Genomic DNA, 17,799 nt, shown 5'->3' on the forward strand with positions numbered 1-17,799 from the left:
ATTTGTTCGATTTATTAATTTGTTCCCTCATTTTAGTTAAATCATGGGTTATTTAAGGAACAAAATTAATGAAACATGGACAGTGGCCACAAATTAATAAGTCGTGGGAATGAATTAACAAGTTGTAGGAATGAATAGCCTATCTGTCCTGTGTCCCACAGCCCTGCAAAGCGCAGAGCCCGATATGAAATAATTATCTGGGGAAATGACTTAGTTACTACATTTCTATTGCTTTCCATGTTGAAGAACTTTGTGTTGTTTCTATTTTAATGTACTTTTAAAGTTTAAATCACATTAAAAGCTTAATTTGTACATTATGAATGAATGTTGATGCATTTATATACCGTCACCGTCATTCACAGCCGCTCGCACGTGTTTTGCACATGAGCCGCACGCAGCCCAAAATTAAACAGCTTAATCGACCATCGATAGCTTTAATCTATTGCATCTCTTATCAACAATTAATCGATCATCGATTAATCGTTGACATCCCTAGTTTCAACAAAAATATTAAGCAGCACAAACGTTTTCAACATAAGCAAATCATCATATTAGAATCATTTCTGAAAGGTCATGTGACACTGAAAACAACAGTTATCACTGCAGAAAATTCAGCTTCGCCATCATAGGAATAAATTACATAAAATACATCCAAAAATAAATCATTTAATTTAAATTGTAATAATATTTCACAATATTAATGGTTTTATTGTATTTATGATCAAATAAATGCAGCCTTGGTAAGCATAAGAGACTTCTTTCAAAAACAATGTTAAAAATCTTTGAACGTTAGTGTAACTGTGATAGAAATTTCTACTATATGTAGTTAAAAATATACTGTGTATTGCTTCAACAGGTATGTGTAACCCTCTAACCATACAGGAACATAGAATGTGACAAATACATTCATTGTAGAGAAAGTGTCTTGTTATAAATCCAGTGGAGTGTAATCTAGGTCTATCATGAATACACATCGAGGAACATTGTGCATAAGTCTTCTGGGAGCAGAGAATGACCGGCGGGCATCATGACTCTCTTGTAGCCGTCACACATACTGCATCACTTGATTTGATCTGTGCCTTCCTAATTTTTTCTAAAACAAAAAACATTTTACCTGAATTTCATCTCTTGGCAGAAGGAGAGGTCGTCCCTGCGTTCCATCATCACCTCCACTAGCTGGCACAGCTTAGTTTTGATCTGAATGGCATGGACAACATTCCCTAAAATACGCACATACCTGAGAGAGAGAGCATAAAGAAAAATCCTTTAATGGAAAAATAAACTTCTTAATGCTCTTTATATTAAAATGCCTAACCTCTTTTTTTTTTTTTTTAAAGAGCATAGGAAAGTGTAAATCAAAGTCTCACCTAACCAGGTTGAGCATCATGGTTTCAATGCTGGCTTGACCGAGGTGCTCTGAGCTTCCTTCAGTGTGACTGTCAAGCAGGTTCTTCATGATGGCGATGGTCTGCTCTACAAACAGCGTGTTTGTGTCTGTAATGGGCACCTATAGAAGAAATTGAGAAAGAACAAAGATGCTGGCACAGAATGTGGCTGATGCCTATGCAGAATGTGATGTGATACTGATAATATGATATGAGATGAAAATACTACCGCATTTACAAAAGATTCCAGTGTTTAATGCATGTTAGATCATTCTAGATTAAATAGATCACTAAATGCTGATGAGACAGTATTTAAAAGGAGTGCACTGTCTGGATTGATCTGACAATGTTGGTATTCTGCCACCTTGTGTCCAAAACTATACATGACAGCTATTTAGTGAAGAATGCTTGATAAATTTGAGTAATTTGTTCTATTTGTTGCCAGTATGTTGTATAGAAAATTAAGTATAAATTTAGGAGCATTTTTGCATGGTGGCTTTATCACGAAAATTAGATACTGTTGAACTGAATTTACAATCATTTACAAATATTTACTAAATATGATCAAATATTTAAATATGCCATAAATAAATATTTAAACATACAAATATAAATACACACTCATATACAAAAAATATACAACATAAAAAATATAAAACCTTTATCTGCAAAAAGCATTAATGCTCTGAAATAAATGTTATTATATAATGATTTTACAATCATTTATTTTCATTATGAAATTCCTATTTTATATATAATAAAACATTTGCTTTTTATTTGAGTGCAGTATTAACTAGAGCCCAACCGATTTTTTGGGGGCCGGTACCGATACCGACGGACGGACGACGATAATTTTGGACACTTTCCCATTCATGTGTCCAAACTTTTGACTGGTACTATATATAGAATACAGGATATACATAAACAGAATATATATACATAAACACATTTTTTGCAATGATCACTCAAATGTGGTGATCAAATACTTATAATGACGTGACAAAGATATGTAATGGAGGCAGGGCAATTAACAATTTAACAATAAACTTTATTATCCAAAATGAGTCTGACATCAGTGCACTGAACAAGTAAAGTTAAAGTCTATTCAACTTTATTTCAATTCAGTTTCATTCAACTTTATTCCGTTGAAGTTTATTTCACTTCAGAACATTCATTCACGGATTTGCGCTACTGTCTTCACACACAGACGAAACTTACTAGAGAAGTGTTAAGTGTGACATAATATACCTCTGTAAATAAATACAATATAAATTCACGACTCGCACACTTTAATGCCCTTTGAATGTAACGTGTACGTTCCCTTGGAACTGGAATAATGGCGGAATATCATGTGAAGTCCACTTCGCAGGCACTTATAGTCGAATAAGACAACGCTTGAATGCTGCTGTCTGACCTCCTTACTGAAGTGAAAGTGTTAGCTGTTGTCACTATCTAGCGAACACGGCGGCGGATCTCCACCAAATTCGGGGGCTCCCTTCAGCTCAAGGAGCCCTCTCGAACGCCACCCTCCGCACGTCGGTAGCCCCCCGGGATAGCCAGATCGGTCGGTGCCTGACCCGCAAATTTAACCGCCCGTAACTCCCGGACCCCGGGGACTATCGACACGGGGATGGTCTCATTCAAAAGGGGGCCTCGAGACGTACACTTGATTTGGCGTTCGAGAGGGTTCCTTGAGCTGAAGGGACCCCCCGAATTTGGTGCGGATCCGCCGCGCCGTTACGGAGATATGGCCGTTCAAAGTTTCAATGGTATTCCATTCACTTAAGCTTTATAGCGTTTCATCCAGGTTGCCAGTAGCAAACAATGGAGAAATTACTGGACAAACTACGTAATTACACCATTTACAAGCATTTTATCTGCATTTTATGTTCTGTAAAAAAAAATGTAATATCGGTGGCATATCTGCGGCATATCCGCCGATACCGATATATCTGCAACAGGCTCCTATCGGCCGATAAAATCGTCAACACGATATATCGGTCGGGCTCTAGTATTAACCAGTTCTTTGTGAGAATGATCTTTATGTTCTGAATGTGTTAACTTACACCTCCACATACATGAAATAAAAATATAAAGTGCAATACTTCGAAAACAATATCTAATCCTACAGTTGCATGCCATGATTATCATCTCTTACCGGACCCTGGGTCTCAAAAAACCGGCCGATGCTGTTGCGTAGCTTGGTGAAGAGCATAGGGTAGAGAGCTGGACTTAGCTCCAGTCCCACAAGGTCTTTGACGTTGGTTCGAATCTGCACGCCCACCTTTTCATGTGTACAGACCATGAGACCAAGCAGACGGTCCAGAAACCTGTTAAGAGACGTCTCGCTGTTCACCTCACAAGAGCCCATAGAGATCATGGAGCCCTTGCGTTCGGTTAGGGGTCCCATAGGAGGACTGTAGGTGCCTAGGCTAGAGGTGCTGCGCTGATGGAGACAAACCCCTCCCAGGGCACACAAGAAACCGGTCATGTTGATCCACTCCTGAGGACAGAGGAAAAAATAGTTTGTAGAGGAGGAAAAAAAAGTTATATACACCTTACTGATTATCATTCTTTTAACTACCTGTCCATCTTCCACTTTGTTTTTCGGGTGGTTGAGTATCTGTTTAGTAGCTTGCTCCCATTTTGCATATGTGTCTTCCCATGCCTAAGATTGAAAAAGGTCAAATTTGAGTCAACTAAAATGAATAGAGAAGCTGCAAAAAGTTGCAATGGATCTGAATGATTAGCAATTAATACCTGGAAAAAAAAATGTACATCTTAAATTCACATAAGTTGACAAAAATAAATCCTTACCTCTACATTTCCAGCTGTAGGGCGTTTTATCCTCCTTAACAGCGCCATCACTCTCTTCTGAAGTGTGTTGCGGCCTGAATGCACATATAGTTTGCAGGCTGTTTTATTTTACAATGAGACCAAACATTTTTTTCCAAGAATCCATGCCACTAAATCATAATGTTAATCAGAATTTATGATTATCAGTATCAAACGTCATATATTGATGGGCAAAAATTAATTAATTAACTAAATATATGTATTATTATTATAATATCAAATGCTATTTTCTTTATATATCCATAAATAAATAAATACACATAAGTATTCATGACCACAAATAAAAAAATAATACATTCATTCATTCATTTAGCCACATTGGTATTAACTGTTTTACAAAAATATTACCACATTAGTAATTATGGTCTTAAATGAATAAATGCATTTATCAAATTGTACATTTACACAAGTAAATATATATATATATATATATATATATATATCACTTCAGTGCTAGCTGAAGTGCACAAAAAAAATACAGTGTCCCTAAAGCTTAAAGCTGCCAGTCTAATCCTATGTCACGGAGACTGTTGTACTACTAACCTGTAGCCATCATATTGCTGACAGAGGCGAGCTCAATAAAAGTGTTGTAATTGGGCAGGACCGTATGCACGGGCAGCTCGTCCACATTGCAGCGGATGTCCGCCTCCTCACAGAGATGCCGGAAACAGGACATGGCCACCAACACAGCCTCTGCGTCAGGGCTCCACAGGAAGGTGTAGAGACACACTTCCAGCTTGGTCTGAGCCTGTCTGCTGATGAGGATGAGACTGCCCTGTGTGGCACATTCCTGCAGAACAATGAGACATGAATGAGTGCATTTTCTCTGAGTGGATTCAATTTCAAGTTCATGTTTAGACAGAATATGGGTTTACCTTGTTCTTTAAGAGAAATTTGTTTCTACATATGAGAATCTCCCGGAGCCACTTCAGTATCTCTGTACTGTTGATCATCTGATGTCCAATCAGCTTCTTGCAGTTCAGAAATAAGACCTGGGAGCTGAGAGGGGAGTAAGGAGAATATAGTCAGATAATCTTTCCAATCGCCAACTTCACATCAACCAATCTCTTTATACCCACCTGATGTCCCAGAAGGTCTCAATGGGTGCGTCAGGGTTCCACAGCTCAATAGTTTCTGGCTGATGTAACACCAACAGTGCCTGGGTGAGAATACAAGAATGAGTAAATGAGATGCACAACTACAAGAATTAAAAGTAGTAGTATTATAGTATCATCCATATACTGTTAAGTACGCATTTTAATTTTTTTTATGTGCTTTCGTCATTTTTATAAGGATATGTTTTAATATTCCTATTAAGCTTTAATAAATATTTTTTTATTTTAGTTGTAGTAATTGTAGCATACTTAATACTTAAATTTTATTTTTTATAGCTTTATTTGAGTTAACAAAAACAACTTTTAAAGTTTTAGTTTTTGGTTAACAATACCAAATAGGAGGTTCAAAGAAACAAACAGTCTTACCTCCATGGCTTCCTGTGAAAGCTCTGCACTGTGGTTGAGAGGAACCAGCTGGACCAGACCTTTGATGAGCTCAGCTGTGCTGTTCTGGATCTCTTGACCTGGTTTCCCTGGGTTCTGATGGTGAGAAAGTGCAACTAGTGGAGTCAAATCCTTAAACTACAAGTCTACTGCGAAGCTTAGATATTTAAACCATTTTAGGCCAAATCACAGTTCATGTTAAGGAAAGACTGCGAAAAAGAACCAGTCTTCTTCAGGCAAAAAAAGGGGAAAAGAAATGAATAAATCCATATGTACATCCTAATCTGGATAATCCAGGATTTGAACCAATCAGAAAACACAAACACTGTTAGATTAGAGCATTTTATGAGAATTAAAGGAGCAAGAGGTCAAAGGTGACACTGAAAAAAAAGAAAACTTTTTCCAGTCTTTTTCTTAGCCTAATATGCAGAGACAACTCTAAGATAACTTTAATACAAAAGGTAACTTTTGTACAGAAACTTTTAACAGAAGCTAAACGACTATTTCATACCCATTTCCATCAAATACTCACATGCAGCATTAGTTTGGGGTCAGCATGGATGAGTTTGACCAGGGCCAGCAGCAGAGAACGCGAGTCAAGGTCAGTGGACTTCTCCTTGAACTTTAAACTAGTCGTCATTTTCTCTTTGAATGTCAGACTCTGCCAAAAAAAAAAAAAAAAAAAAACTTTAACAAAGACCAATGCTTTTCTATACACCATAAACTGTGTAAATGATGATGTGTCTCACTGATGTCATCCTCAGAGGTGGATGGGCACCGAGACTCTGAACCACTCGGCCCAATGTGTCTGCAAACATGGTGCGCAGTTCTCCTGAGTAGCAGTAGATGGCGTCAATCTTCGGCCACCAGTCCAGGTGTGACTAGCAAGAACATAAATGCGAAACATTAATAAGCAATAAACTACAAAATTACTGCACTCCTATAGCATCATAAAAGAGAGAGTCACTGTCAACGGTCACAAAATGCATTTTATCATGAACAATCATCAATACTCATGCAGAATGCTGACACATTTGGAGATCATCTATTTGTATAATGGGTTTATCATTTATTTAAAGTTGCATTTAATTTGCATAATATTAAAATTTTAAATAAAAAATTATAATTATTTGCATAATATTTAAAAATTATTTTTGCATTGTGTGAATGTCCATACAGAGATCATACTTACATTGGTGATAATTTTGTGCAGGGAGTTGACCAGGACGAAATAGAAAGTAGGAGGAGAAGTCGAGGCCAGGAATACCTAGAAAAGAAATAAATTTATTAAACAACAACAAAAACTTTCTGTGTAGATATTAGAACATGTTGGTTATGGCAATGATCTTAAGTTTGTCCTGAAATGAATGTTGACTAGCTCAATACGCTGTGATAGTAATAATATTAAATCTCTTGTTAGTGATTGTTTATTAATTGCTATAACGTCCTTTGCAAAATGCTGGAAACTCTAAGATTCAACAACCGAGCTTACCTTAAAATGCTGGTTGTTACGAGGATTGATGCGATAACATGACACAAAGCAGTCAATCATCAAATCCACATCGGCGCTCTGGCAGCCCGCACCCCTCGAGAATGGCTTAGTAGGGTTAAACAGAAGACCCTGAGAGAGAAGAGAGAGCAAATTTGCACACAGCTAGAAACAGAAAAAAATGTTCTTCATTCCCTTCAGACATGCACTGCTCTGTAATCGTTTACTCAAAAAATGGTCCTCTTCACCTTAAGGTCCATGACGATGGACTGAACTAGGAGAAAGATGACGGAATTGTCCTCCCAGTTGATGTAGGTGCAGGCTTTGCAGAGTTTGACACATGCGACGGCCGCACTCTCAGTCAACTGTCTGCTGCCGCTGTGCTGTCCCAGAGCCTTCCGTAGACTGTCCACAAATGACTTCTGTTGAAGACAACAGAACAGCTAGGTTTGTCTCCAAAAACATTTGTATGCAGAAAATAAGTCTTGGTTCCAAAGCTCAACTTCAACATAAAAGACTTTGGAAATGACAGGAGATAAATAAAATGCAGTAATAGAAGTCTAATTCACTGTGTGACCTCTGACCTTGTTAGCTTTTTCCTCCCCCCCTACTTCTTTGGTAATGCTCTGAGTGATCTCTGGACAAAGGATGAGGAGGATGATCTGTAGTGGCCACACAGCAGCCTTTCTCTTTGCACTCTCTGCAAAACTGTCCACCAGGTCGAACAGTTTTTCTGCACAGTCTGTATACACAGAAACACACAGTTTAATCGTTACACATCTAAAATTGGACTCCAATAAGCAGTCTAGTAAACAAGTCAGCTTAGATATGAATCATTGTCTCACTCACCGGCCATGTCAGCATGGGGTCTCTGATAGAGCATAGTGAACTCATCAGGGTAGTGTTCAACCCAGTTCCAAAAAGCCTGACACAAACATATCAAATAAATTTACTCCTATAACCTTTAATAAGATGAGAATTATTAAAGCTAGAAAAAGTCTCCTAATCTATTGTATTATTTAAAAAGCACATACCTTTTCCAAACTGCTGATTACTGCAAGCTGAGCCGGCTTTTTCAAAGATTTGAATTTAAGTACCGTTTCTAAAGGGAACATGCAGGAAGTTATTAAGCAATTCCACGCCATATATTTAATAAATTAATTTATTATAAATTATAGAAACACTATATATTTATTTGCATTCAGTTGTGCTTTAATACTTATTATGCCATATTTTGATTCTGATTTTAATTATGCAGCTTTAGACTACCCATAAAATTCATCCTCAAACTTTTTGAAAACTGAGGCAATAAAATATCTATAAAATAGAGCATGCTTTACCTTGTAGGAGTCTCTTTAACTTGGAGCAGTCTACGTTGATATACTGGATGAGCTCAATGTCATGGACATCCACTGTGTCCTCTGTACAAACTGTGAGCTCTTGCAACCTATGAGGAGACATTACATTAAAAGTTAATAATTTGTAAAGCCTTTAACTGTTCAATTTGTAGACAAGAAAAACAGCCCAGCATTTATATAAATTACACTCGTACAGTAGGCTTACAGTGTTTAAAATAAAGCAATTTTTATTAGTTACTATGGGGTATTTAGGGGGCTGATTCACACAATGAAAGAGGTCCTAGAACAAAGCCCTGTGGAACCCCCAGTATGTTAGAGAGGTACCTGGTGGAGATACGACTGAAGACGGCATTGAAGTTGGTGCAGCTGAGAGAGAAGAGCACGGCAGAGGCAGAACTGCGCAGCTGAGAGGCGTGCTGCTGGCCCTCACGGTACGAGTGCAGGAAATGACAAATTTCAGGCAGCAACTGTTTTACCAACATGGCCTCATCCAGCCTCAGGCAGTCCTTGGGTTGCTGATGATATACACGAATACACAATATACTTTGTTATTACTATTCTCTAGGGGTGTCCCCGACTAAGGATTTTCATAGTCGAATCAGAATTTTCAAATCTTGCCTATAGTCGACTGATAGTCGAATCATATTTTTGGGGGCGGGCGGCAAAATACATTACCAAGAGTCAGGTCAGACATTCGACAGTCATAATTACTGACGTTAACACAGGGAAAATGTGTAACGGACGCCTCGCAGACACAAAAATAATGTTTTATGTTTTGATTAAAAGATAGGTTAGTTAACATTAAACGTCAGCGAAACCCTAAGAATTCACAAAAAAACAAATTTCAACGGTGCTCTCATTATAACGTTATGTATATGACAGTAGTTATTAATGTTCTGCTTTTCTGTTTTGAGCTGCGCGCACTGAAGATGACCAGTAGAAATAAGCATTTGATAGCAGGTTTTTAAATCAATGGAATTTAACTCGTCATCTATCTCATATAGAATACGCTTCGTTATTTGTACAACATAATATTCATATTTCGACTTATAGGCTATCTGCACAAAATGATTTTTGAATGACTCGAATGATTCGACTGTGAGATTGGTAGTCGAATCAGGCTTCTCCTATCGAAGCATCGAATCTTCGACTATTCGGGGTAACCCCTACTATTCTCTCTCTTTTTTCTTTTTATACTGTGTGCTGTACAAAACTATACTTGTAAAGTTTAATAACATCTACTGTGTTGTAAGCTAAAAACCAGACTAAAACTACAGCGAGTAGAAAGTGCTTCAGGATCAGCAGCATGCAGGAAAGGGGGAAAAGAACAAAAATGAAATCCAATGACAGAGCAGCAAACAAACACATTAGTGGATCAATGTACTGCACACATACTGGGTCAAGCTAAAAGCCCGAAATGTGTAACAAATGGTAGAGGGGAAGTTTTATACTACAGAGCAAAAATTCCTGACTGCCAAAACTAGTTAATGAATAAAGTGTTTAGTTGTCTTGAATGTCTTTGAATTTCAGTGAACAAATTAAATCCTGAACAGCATGGAAGAAAACTGTACGTTATACCCTTACATCAAAGGAAATGACATAAAAAGAATTTTGCAAAAACAAAACAGGACAGTGAACAGCTGTGTAGCATCTGAGCAAGGGAAAATTAATAATCTATACAGGAAAATCCAGACAATCTCAAGACGAGGAAACACCTGCAAATGTAATAATCTCCTGACAGGGCCAGTTCAGAGCCCTCTGTCTGGGAGTAAACGCTAAAGATTTAATTGTTTTACCAGGGCTCTGTGTCTAAGACTTCACGAGTCCATGAGCAATCAAAAAACATTTCTGGACAGTTTCTGCTTTTTGAGACCAGAAAATTATCTCTGTCCCTATAATGTCCCTATAAAGTCATTCAAACTCATGTTACAGTCATTTCACACTACCATTCAAAAGTTTGGGGTTGACAAGATTTTTTTTTATGTTTTTCAAAGAAAACTTTAATATTGTTAAATATTATTATTATTTTAAACAACTGTTTTCCTTTTTTTAATATATATATTACAATTAGTGCTGGGCAATGATTAAAATATTTGATCGCGATTAATCGCATGATTTTCTGCGATTAATTGCATTATGCACAAAATTCAATAATGAATTCAAAAGTAGTGTGTTGTGCACTTTTTCCATTTAAAAGTACTGCTTTATGAACAGAAGTGCAATAACATTTAGATTGCAAACACTTTAAACAAATAAGGTGCTTTTTTTACAGCAGTATTCCTTTTACATAATAGCAGTTAAAATATTTATTGTAAATCTCAATTTATAAGATTAATGTACTCAAATTAAATATAAAACCAAAGCTATTTGCCACTGCCAGGGCATTAACATTTTTATAAAAAATATTTTATAATTTGTTATAGAAAAACAAGTTATGCTCAGAGTCCAGAGCCTCGATCATAACATTATAACAGGCACCTTCCAAGTAGAGACCTGCACTATCGTGGGACCCAACGCAACAGAGTGCGGCACGGGACAACACTTGATGGCCGAGTAGAGACTCTTGTGTGCGGGATGCGGGAGAATAAGGGTGTACTCACACTAGGCAATCTTAACCATGCCAGAGCACGTCTGACCCCCAAAGCCCGGTTCGTTTGACTAGTGTGTTGGCTCCGTGCCGCGTTCGTTTAGCAGTCCCTGGCTCGGTTGGAGGTGGGCCAAAGCGCGGTTCAGTTGGGCTCAGGCACGGCACGCATGTAGTGTCGGAGCGCTGAACTTCTGGTATGTGCAGCATGATTGTGTGAACATTTCAGAGCAGCAAAAGTGATAGATCTGTAAAGCAATATATTGTGAGAGGGCCGTGTGTGTTACCGCGTCCCAAACGACTCAAAATAATAAACCACAAAGTTAACAAAACTATGCACTCCACTTCCCATTTCCCACTTATGAAGTCATGGGCGCTTCATGTGAGCACTGCTGCAGTCATAATCGCATTTAGGCCCACCCCAAATGCTCTCATTGGTTGAGACGTGTGATGACATCCATCCCAAGCCAGTACTGATCAACATCCCACCCCTCCTGTGACCCATGGTTTGTCTGTATGTGTATTCAGAGCCAGTGAGCAACGGACTTTCATAATAATAAAAAACTGCGTTAACGCGCCATAAAATAATTGTCGGCATTAATCAATTAATGCGATAACGCGTAATTTCTAGCAATAGCCAACAATATATTGTCTGGGTCAAAATTATCGATTTTTCTTTTATGCCAAAAATCATTAGGATATTAAGTAAAGATCATGTTTTTTATTTACTACCGTAAATATATCAAAACTTAATTTTTGATTAGTAATATGCATTGCTAAGAACTTCATTTGGACAACTTTAAAGGCAAATTTCTCAATATTTTGATTTTTTTGCACCCTCAGATTCCAGATTTTCTAATAGTTGTATCTCGGCCAAATATTGTTCTATCCTAACAAACCATACATCAATTGAAAGCTTATTTACTCAGATTTCAGATGATGTATAAATCTCAATTTTAAAAAAATGTTACCCTTTTGACTGTTTTTTTGGTCCAGGGTCACATATCTTATTTTTGTGATAGCAAAATTTAATTTTCAGCATCATTACTCCAGTCTTCAGTGTCACATGATCCTTCAGAAATGATTTTAATGTGCTGATTTTCTGCTTAAGAAACATTAGAAACTGTCTAGAAACTGTAGAAAATGTTTTTCTTTTTTTAGGATGCTTTAATGAATAAAAAGTTCAATAGAACAACATTTACGTGAGATAGAAATCTTTTATCTAACATTATAAATGCTGTTAATGTGACTTTTAAATTTCTACTGATCCCAAACCTGTGAATGGTAGTGTACAGCTAGTTTCTATTATACCATGGCATGGTTAAAAACTTTATTCTGTTTGTTTGATAGTTGAGATTCCAAGATGTTGATTCATTTTCTATAACCATGCTGCTATGAAGCAGTTCCAGTTTCACCACATTAAATTTATTTCTACAGCCTAGCATAGTAAACGAAACAGACTAATATTGGTCAGGATCACATTAGAAAAAAATGTATTAAAAAAAAGTCCAAACCTTTTAGATTTTCTTCTAAAAATTACTTTCAATATCTATAAAAATCTATAATAAAATATATGTAATCTTTTAGATCAGGGTGTGGATAGGCAATAATGAAACAATTGTGATTGTAAAGCAATTTTGCATTGCGTTCAGCAACAAAGGTGAAACCACAGCAAGGAACAAAGCTGTTAAAAGGCAGGACGTAAGACAGTCAAAACAAGCAACAGGTCGGACAAAGTTCACTCTGAGATAGGATGAGCTGCTCACCCCTGCCAGACACTTCTCCAGTGTGTCCAGGATAATCAGCTGGGAGAGGTAGAGGTTCTTCTCGGCAGCTTCGCCGAAGATCCGCTATGAACAAAAGACATACAGAAATGTGACAATAGCAAGACTAGAAGACACTTCTCTCAATTGATTGCAATAGAGCATGATATGATCATGTTCCTAAGCTAACAGTGTAACACTAAGCATAAAAACACAACACAAACAAACATTTAGTAAAATGGTTCATGTTTCTCAGTCTTTACTTATTTTCAGAATTGAATTAAATAAACATTTATCTGCCATCTTGGATTTATCTGTGCAATGCCAAGGCAGTTCACTCATATAACAGAGTAACTGGAATTTCAAAATTCAATTATCAAGATGGGGAAACTTGAATGTTATAGACATGGACTTACCATGTTGTTCACATTTTTGAGTATGTTGGTCAGACCGTTGATGACGAGGGCAAATTTGTACTTGGAGATGTTGATCAAACATTCTTTATTGTGCTCTGTACTCACTTTGGTGTGGGTGCTCTGCTGTCCCGTTTTAGTTGGGAGCTGTGAGTCAGAGACAGACAGAGAAAGAGAGGGATAGAGAGAAAAAGAGAGCAATTGAAACCACCATACTCTGTAAAGGATGCAATGAAATCTTTCTAAAGAGCAGGCCAATAAAAATTATGATTTTACACACTCATTACCGTGATGTTTGGGGACAATTTTTGTAATGTTTTTATCAGATGTCAAAATAATAATAAAGTAATATTGTGTAACCGTTTTCGCTTTTAATGTATTTTACATTTTAATTAATTTATTTACTACATGAGTCGTCAGTGTCCCATGATCCTTCAGAAATCATTCGAATATGCTGATTTGCTGCTCAAGAAACATTCCTTCATATATAACTTTGAAAACAGTTGCGCTATTTAGTACTTTTGTGAAAACTATAATACATTTTTTTGTTCCTGGATACTTTGAATAGAGAGTTTAAAAGAACAGCATTTATTTGAAATACAAATCTTTTGTGACATTATACATGTCTTTACTGTCACTACTTTTGATCAATGCTTAATGTGTCTTTGCTGAATAAAGGCATTCATTTCATTAAATTGTATCTTACCGACCCCAAACTTTTGGATGGAAGTGTTTTTTTTTTTTTACTTGACCAACTTGTTTTCAAATATACTTACAATTAATTTCAAGTAAATAATAATCAAATAAAAGTAAAAATTATAGTGTAAGCAAACTATAGTCATTAAAAAAGTAACCCAAAGCACAAAAATAACCATTATATTTAGTCGTATCAAAGGAAGTTAAGATAGAGAACTCTTGGGTCTGGTTAACAGGTGTGAACGCTGGGTTCCTGCGGCCTAGCTTTCAAAGTCTGTGTTATGGCTTTATTGAGAGCATTGGGTGGAGAACAGCTTGTAACATGTGGGACGCACAGACTGCGAAGCGAGAGGTCGAGCGGTCTTAAATTTGACACACCCACCCCTGAGAGAACATCCAAGCACTTAATGCACCAACTCACCCATCCTGGGTCTAAACGCTCAAACTTTAGGTGTTAAAACAAAGCGCCTCCAGCTCTCCAGACTTCCTCCCTTTGCTGCACACCTGCGGGCCAGCACATCTGCTCTTGTTCTCTCCAACACACACAAGCAGTTAAAGTCTGTGCAGTGGGAGTGTTGAAAGCACACATGGCCTGGCCGACTTAATGAAGCGTATGTGGAGTGAGGGGGTGGAGGCCTCTCCCCCACTAAGCATTCCCTGATGAGGAATTGGTCTTCACTGTTTCCGAGTACTGTGGCTCCTCTTTGGATCAAAAGAACTTTGACTTCAAGAAGTTATAAAGCTTGCGAACAACTAATGAATGCCATCAAACTGCTCTAATATATTGAGCTGTAGTGCTTATTTGCCAAAATAAGTTTAAGTCAGACTTGTAACATATCCCAATCCTGTCCTCCCCAAGTTCTCACCATCACTTCCAATCTCTCCTGTACTTTCAATTCAATTAAGAGTAAGAAAAATGCAAACAAAAGTTTGAAATTCATTTAAAAAAAGTTTTATCAAAACATCTCCAAATAACATACGACTATAAATAATACCCTTTAAAAGTCTGAGGTCAGTAGAAAAAAATATTATTATTTAATACTTTTATTAAGCATGGATGCATTAAACTGAATAAAATTGATCAATTTTTCCAATTGTTTTCAATGCTGAAAATAAGAAATCAGCATATCAGAATAATTTCTGAAGGATCACGTGACACTGAAGACTGGAGTAATGATGCTGAAAATTCAGCTTTGCCATCACAGGAATAAATGACATTAAAATATATATTAATATATATATTAATAATATTAAAATAGTTATTTCTTTTACATTTATACAAATATATATTTTATATTTTACCGTATATATATATTTCTTTTGGGGGGGGGGGTTGATCTATGGCGCATTCATTTTGATTCTTTACACGTGTAATGATGTCCAGTGACTTGTTTGCATTATTTATGCATTATTTTATTTATTTGTAAGACTTTTTTATGACTAAATTTGGTAATGGGAGAGTAACATTTTTTTTTAAACGTACACAGTTCAAACTAGGCTGCTTATGTTGAAGTGTTTGGGATGTGGGTTTTAATGATGAGAACTTTTTTGTAATCAGGCTCTCAAAAAGTATATAAAAATTTGGATATAGATTTATCGGCCAACATATCGGTTATCGGCTTTCAAAAATAAAGAATTATCAGTTATCGGTATCGGCCAAAATGTTCATATCGGTGCATCCCTACAATATATTCACAATTTTGTCTACATTTTAAAACACAGCAAATACACAGTGATTATACCGAATACAATCATGCAAAGTCCAAGAACAGACCACCAAAGTTGCTAACTTAACCAGCTGGGAATAGTCTGTTTCCTTGTGCCGTACACTTAGTATCACTCAAAAATGTGTCAAATTAGCCTAAGAAAGATTAAACCTTTTTTTAAATCTGATATTTCAACAAATCTTAGCTCATAATCTGCTTTAGCTAAGTAGACCTATATTTGTGGTGCAAGGCAGCCAAGTCACTACTGGTTGCACGGTTGAAGTGTCCTGACAATTGCACTGGCCAGTGTGTCGGCATGTCAGAAAGACTCTCCTTCCCTCCTTCTTTCCGGCCAACTACTGTGTGGCCCTAAGAGAAAAGCGTGTGGCTGGAAATGAAAGTCTCAAGACCGGAGAAGAACCGGCGCACACACGGTCTTGTACACTCATAAAACACTCTCACAGAACACATAGCCCAGCCCTGTTGATATCCATTTTAATGCAGGATGCCGATGGACAGTGAGCACTTTGTTTCCCAGGAATGGTTTAAAATTCCAGAAAGGTCAGGGACCAATCGCTTCCCTTATGTGCACTTTGGCAGAGCCGGCCATACTTATGTGTGCTATGGAGAACGGACGGTATGTTAACCGAAAACACAAAGACAATAAAAAATATTATCATGTAAATCAACTTTATTTAAGATTACATTTTAAATAAACTTTCATGGGCCACCGTTTAAGAAAAATATGACCATCCACCCCTGTCACATTGGAAAGATCTTTCCAAAACTTCAGATAAAAATGATCTTTTAGCCTTTTTCCAGGATATTGCTACAACATGACCAGATCTAATTTTAAAAGGATCGTTCACCTAAATGCGAAAATATTCTCATCATTTATCAACCTCATGTCATTCTAAACCTGTATGACTTTCTTTCTTCTGTAGAACACAAAAGAAAACATTCTGAAGTACATTGGAATCCAAACAACATTGGGCCCCAGTGACTTTCATTCAAGTCATACAGGTTTGGGATGACATGAAGGTGATAAAATTAATCCCTTTAAGCTTCTTACAACAAAAATAACTGATCAGAAACTACCCAACAACTAGGGCTGAAACGATTAGTCGACATTATCGACAATAAAAAATTGTCGACAAATATTTTTGTTGTCGAGTAGTCGTTTGATCTCATATGACCTAATGTAAGAGCCTGCAATAACGTGGTTTGACCAGTGTGGCGCTGTCGCGCAAGACTGTAATTCAGCTCTCCTGATGCTGATGCAATTCAAGAGAAGAAGACGCCGCACTTCAGACAGAGCAACGCAGCCGAACCCGAAGCCAAACACATCAAAAACTGACAGCGGTGAGAAAGCAGCAGTTTAAAACGCATCTGATTTCAGCAATGTGGATGTTGCACGAGCTCTGCAGTTCAGTACTCCAGTAAAGTCCAGTCACGTCACATTTATTTATATAGTACTTTATCAGTGTTTCCCCATTAATTATATTGTGGGGCGCCCCGCCCCCCTTGAAGGTCAAGTTACTTTTATTTTCTCTATATAGCGCCAGATCACAACAGAAGTCATTTAAAGTTACCTTTTCTATAGAACAGGTCTATACCTTGTTCTTTTATTAAACAAACTAAATAGTCTTATGTTATTTATCTTATTTACACGACGGCACGTCGTTTCTGTCTCTACGTTACATGGTCGCGCTCTCTGCATCGCGCACAGCGGAGTTCCGCCCCGATGCGCGCACACAGGTGAGCACACTCCCACTCCCACTAGTATTTGTAAATATTAAGCCGCAAAATGACTATTTAAATATGAATTCTGTGTGTTAATGAATGGCGCAGACTAGGGCTGCACAATATATCGAAATTATCGAAATATCACAAATGTAAATATCACAATATGCATATCACAACGGCGTGTGATATCATTATCATTTTAATAATAGGCTATAGGGCTGTGCGATATTGAAAAAAAATGTGATATGCGATACCTTGTTAAAAAATGCGATATTCGATATGCGATACGATATTGCTTAAAGTG

At 37.1% G+C, this 17,799-nt stretch overlaps 1 protein-coding gene across 1 annotated transcript in view; it reads right to left on the reverse strand.

The window, feature by feature from the left end:
• LOC107672107 (neurofibromin-like) overlaps nt 1-17,799 on the reverse strand; it is an 84,350-nt gene that overhangs the window by 58,700 nt on the left and 7,851 nt on the right. The window contains exons 3-22 of the mRNA XM_016465192.1: nt 13,351-13,494; nt 12,938-13,021; nt 8,912-9,102; nt 8,570-8,676; nt 8,264-8,331; nt 8,079-8,154; nt 7,814-7,971; nt 7,478-7,651; nt 7,233-7,361; nt 6,933-7,007; nt 6,490-6,621; nt 6,273-6,401; nt 5,723-5,836; nt 5,321-5,400; nt 5,117-5,240; nt 4,785-5,031; nt 4,203-4,276; nt 3,544-4,053; nt 1,368-1,507; nt 1,115-1,237 (exon numbers count right to left, since the gene is read on the reverse strand). Of these exons, the coding sequence (XP_016320678.1) occupies nt 1,115-1,237; nt 1,368-1,507; nt 3,544-4,053; nt 4,203-4,276; nt 4,785-5,031; nt 5,117-5,240; nt 5,321-5,400; nt 5,723-5,836; nt 6,273-6,401; nt 6,490-6,621; nt 6,933-7,007; nt 7,233-7,361; nt 7,478-7,651; nt 7,814-7,971; nt 8,079-8,154; nt 8,264-8,331; nt 8,570-8,676; nt 8,912-9,102; nt 12,938-13,021; nt 13,351-13,494 (2,879 nt within the window). The remainder of the gene's footprint in view (nt 1-1,114; nt 1,238-1,367; nt 1,508-3,543; nt 4,054-4,202; nt 4,277-4,784; nt 5,032-5,116; nt 5,241-5,320; nt 5,401-5,722; nt 5,837-6,272; nt 6,402-6,489; nt 6,622-6,932; nt 7,008-7,232; nt 7,362-7,477; nt 7,652-7,813; nt 7,972-8,078; nt 8,155-8,263; nt 8,332-8,569; nt 8,677-8,911; nt 9,103-12,937; nt 13,022-13,350; nt 13,495-17,799) is intronic.

The sequence above is a fragment of the Sinocyclocheilus anshuiensis genome, unplaced genomic scaffold (assembly GCF_001515605.1).
Source record: "Sinocyclocheilus anshuiensis isolate Anshui unplaced genomic scaffold, SAMN03320099.WGS_v1.1 scaffold336, whole genome shotgun sequence".
Classification (NCBI taxonomy): Eukaryota; Metazoa; Chordata; class Actinopteri; order Cypriniformes; family Cyprinidae; genus Sinocyclocheilus; species Sinocyclocheilus anshuiensis.